Raw genomic sequence first — 3123 nt, 5'->3', positions numbered from 1 at the left:
CCCGCGGTGGCAAAAAAGTTCTCATTAATTCTAAATGGGCTTATCTTGGAAGGAATACGGGGAGGGGAGGGAGGTGGGGGTAGGGGTATCCTTGTCCGAATGTAAATATAGGTAACTCTCCAGATGATGCAGTTGACGAGCAGACTTGATATTGTATCCCCGAGTACGTCGGATGCAATAATGGTTCTAACCTTTAAAGTTAGGGCGAGGTCAAGCGGTAATTAGAATTCTTAAATTGTTTTCGATCTTTACACGGCCACTGTATCTTCTACTATAAAGTATTCATGATTAACTTTTTTTTTCCGTCTGTTCTCTAATGTCGTTTCATTCCTTTGTTTACAACCCAACTGGGTAATCAAGAACCACTGCCATATTTTAATTTTATAAATAAAAGCTCACTGAAACACAGAAAGTATAGACTTTCAAACATTTCACCTTCCTAGTAAAAATAAGGTAAAAGGCGTATGATACACACTAACACACACACACCCATATATATATATATATATATATATATATATATATATATATATATATATATATATATATTATATATATTTGTATTTAATGTATAAAAGTTGTAAATCAGTTTAAAAAGTCTATGAACACGTGTTTGGAATGGAAATATATATATATATATATATATATATATATATATATATATATATATATATATATATATATATATATTCAGAAAAACAAACGTCCTTTAATATCAATTCACTCTACCTCGGAAATAATATATTTTCATATATGTTACCGAAGGGGAATTTTTAGTTGATAATAAGTCCACCGTCCCGTGGGGTCGAACCAGCGACGGACCCCACGGGACGGTGGACTTATTATCAACTAAAAATTCCCCTTCGGTAACATATATGAAAATATATTATTTCCGAGGTAGAGTGAATTGGATATTAAAGGACGTTTGTAGCTTTCTGATTGTATATGAATCACGGTGATGTGATAAATAGTCATATATATATATATATATATATATATATATATATATATATATATATATATATATATATATATATATATATATTGTTGTCAAAGCTTTTGTCAAATTTAAGAGTTCTTTAAGACAAACCTGATTTTTACAGTATGGCACTCCCAAATATTTCGGCACAGGAATGGAATATAAAATTTAGCCCAAAGGCCAAGCACTGGGACCTTTGGGGTCATTCAGAGCTGAAAGGGAGACAGAGAGATAAAAGGATTGAAAAGTTTAACGGGAGGAAAACCTCAAAGCAGTTGCACTATGAAACAATTGTTAGGAGAGGGTGGACAGCTAGGTGGAAGAAGGTAATATGAATGGAGGTGTAGTAAAATGAATGAAACGGGTTGCAGCTAGGGGCCGAAGGGACACTGCATAGAACCTCAAGTAATGACTTTGACCTCAAGGCTTCCTTGATGTGATCAAATCTAGATTATATATATATATATATATATATATATATATATATATATATATATATATATATATATGTGTATATATATGTGTGTGTGTGCATATATGTAGATAATGTAGGTTTCTATTGTGCTTTGTCCATACATGATATTGCAGTGTCAGCAAAATTTTGGCCATTAATACTAAGGCTAGAGATGTATATAGTGCTAAGCAATTCTTATTTTACCTGTGAAATTCAGAGTTGATTACAACTTTTCTTTGTGAGAAAAATTTGGAAAAACGTTAGCACTGTAATTAACGCTTCTGCTAATTTTTGGAAGTAATTATGTTTTATTTTTATTCCCAAAAAATCAGTTAATTCATGAAATCAATAATTTTTTTATTGTCCTCTGGGACGGATGTTAGGTTCGCTGGTTTAGATTAAGTCGGCTTTATGCCAGCACGGGCACTCGCCCTTGGGCAGCCCGCCGTAAGCGTAGTCAGTTGTTGAATTAGGATAAGAGGTCTGCCGTGGACCGCTGGTCCCTGCCAAACCAGGAGAGACTGCAGACGGGGATCTTGTGGAGTCAGTTGTTGAATGAAGATATGAGACCTGGCGTGGACCGCTGGTCCCTGCCAAACCAGGAGAGACTACAGAGGGAGATTTTGTGCAGTCAGCTGTTGAATCAGGATAAGAGGCCTGGCGTGGACCGCTGATCCCTGCCAAACCAGCAGAGACTAGAGAGGGAGATTTTGTTTCGTCAGTTGTTGAATTAGGATAAGAGGCCTGGCGTGGACCGCTGTGCCCTGCCAAACCAGCAGAGACTGCAGACGGAGATTTTATTTCGTCAGTTGTTGAGTTAGGAGAAGAGGCCTGGCGTGGACCGCTGGTCCCTGCCAAACCAGCAGAAACTACAGACGGAGATTTTGTGTAGTCGGTTGTTGAATTAGGATGAGAGGCCTGGCGTGGACCACTGGTCCCTGCCAAACCAACAGAAACTACAGACGGAGATTTTGTTTCGTCAGTTGTTGAATTTGGAAAAGAGGCCTGGCGTGGACCGCTGGTCCCTGCCAAACCAACAGAAACTACAGACGGAGATATTGTGTAGTCGGTTGTTGAATTAGGATAAGAGACCTGGCGTGGACCGCTGGCCCCTGCCAAACCAGCAGAGACTGCAGACGGAGATTTTGTTTCGTCAGTTGTTGAATTAGGATAAGAGGCCTGGCGTGGACCGCTGGTCCCCGTCAAACCAACACAGACGAGGGACGGAGACTTTGCGTAAGTGGCAGAACAAGAGGATGCAAGAGTTAACAAGGCCATAATTTTCTTTTGATCCATTCTCGTTATTCCGAGGCTCCTCAGTTACCTGTGGGTTAATTAACGAAAGGACGAGGGCATCATATTATAAGCTATCAGTGAGGTTCTCTTGAAACGCGACACTTTTTGGGGGTGCATCGATATCAGGTTTCCAGAATAAACAATTGAATAAATAAATAAATAAATAAAGGAAGAAGGTTTGAGGAGGAAATGGGTTTGAAAAAAAAAAAAAAAGTTTTTTTCCACAGTTTTTGTGTGACAGAATTTTCATTGTAAAAATGGGCTAATTTTTTATGTGGGGTTGCCTCGCTCTCAGGTTTCGAAAATAAACATTTGAATAAATAAATAAGTAAATAAATAAATAAGGAGGAAGGTTTGAGGAATAAATTGGTTTAAAAAAATTTTTTTTCAGTTT

General features: G+C 37.7%; 1 protein-coding gene across 1 annotated transcript; it reads right to left on the bottom strand.

Annotated features, from left to right (window-relative positions):
- Nucleotides 1-1826: 1826 nt before the first annotated feature.
- Nucleotides 1827-2729, bottom strand: LOC136827059 (nuclear pore complex protein DDB_G0274915-like). Its single transcript, XM_067084810.1, has one exon. It carries the CDS (start codon nt 2727-2729, stop codon nt 1827-1829), a length of 903 nt encoding a protein of 300 aa, XP_066940911.1.
- Between the last annotated feature and the right edge of the window lie 394 nt (nt 2730-3123).

This window comes from Macrobrachium rosenbergii, chromosome 41, assembly GCF_040412425.1.
Source record: "Macrobrachium rosenbergii isolate ZJJX-2024 chromosome 41, ASM4041242v1, whole genome shotgun sequence".
NCBI classification, from domain to species: domain Eukaryota; kingdom Metazoa; phylum Arthropoda; class Malacostraca; order Decapoda; family Palaemonidae; genus Macrobrachium; species Macrobrachium rosenbergii.
The sequence above is the reverse complement of the archived record's forward strand: the minus strand, read 5'-3'. Positions and strand labels throughout refer to the sequence as shown.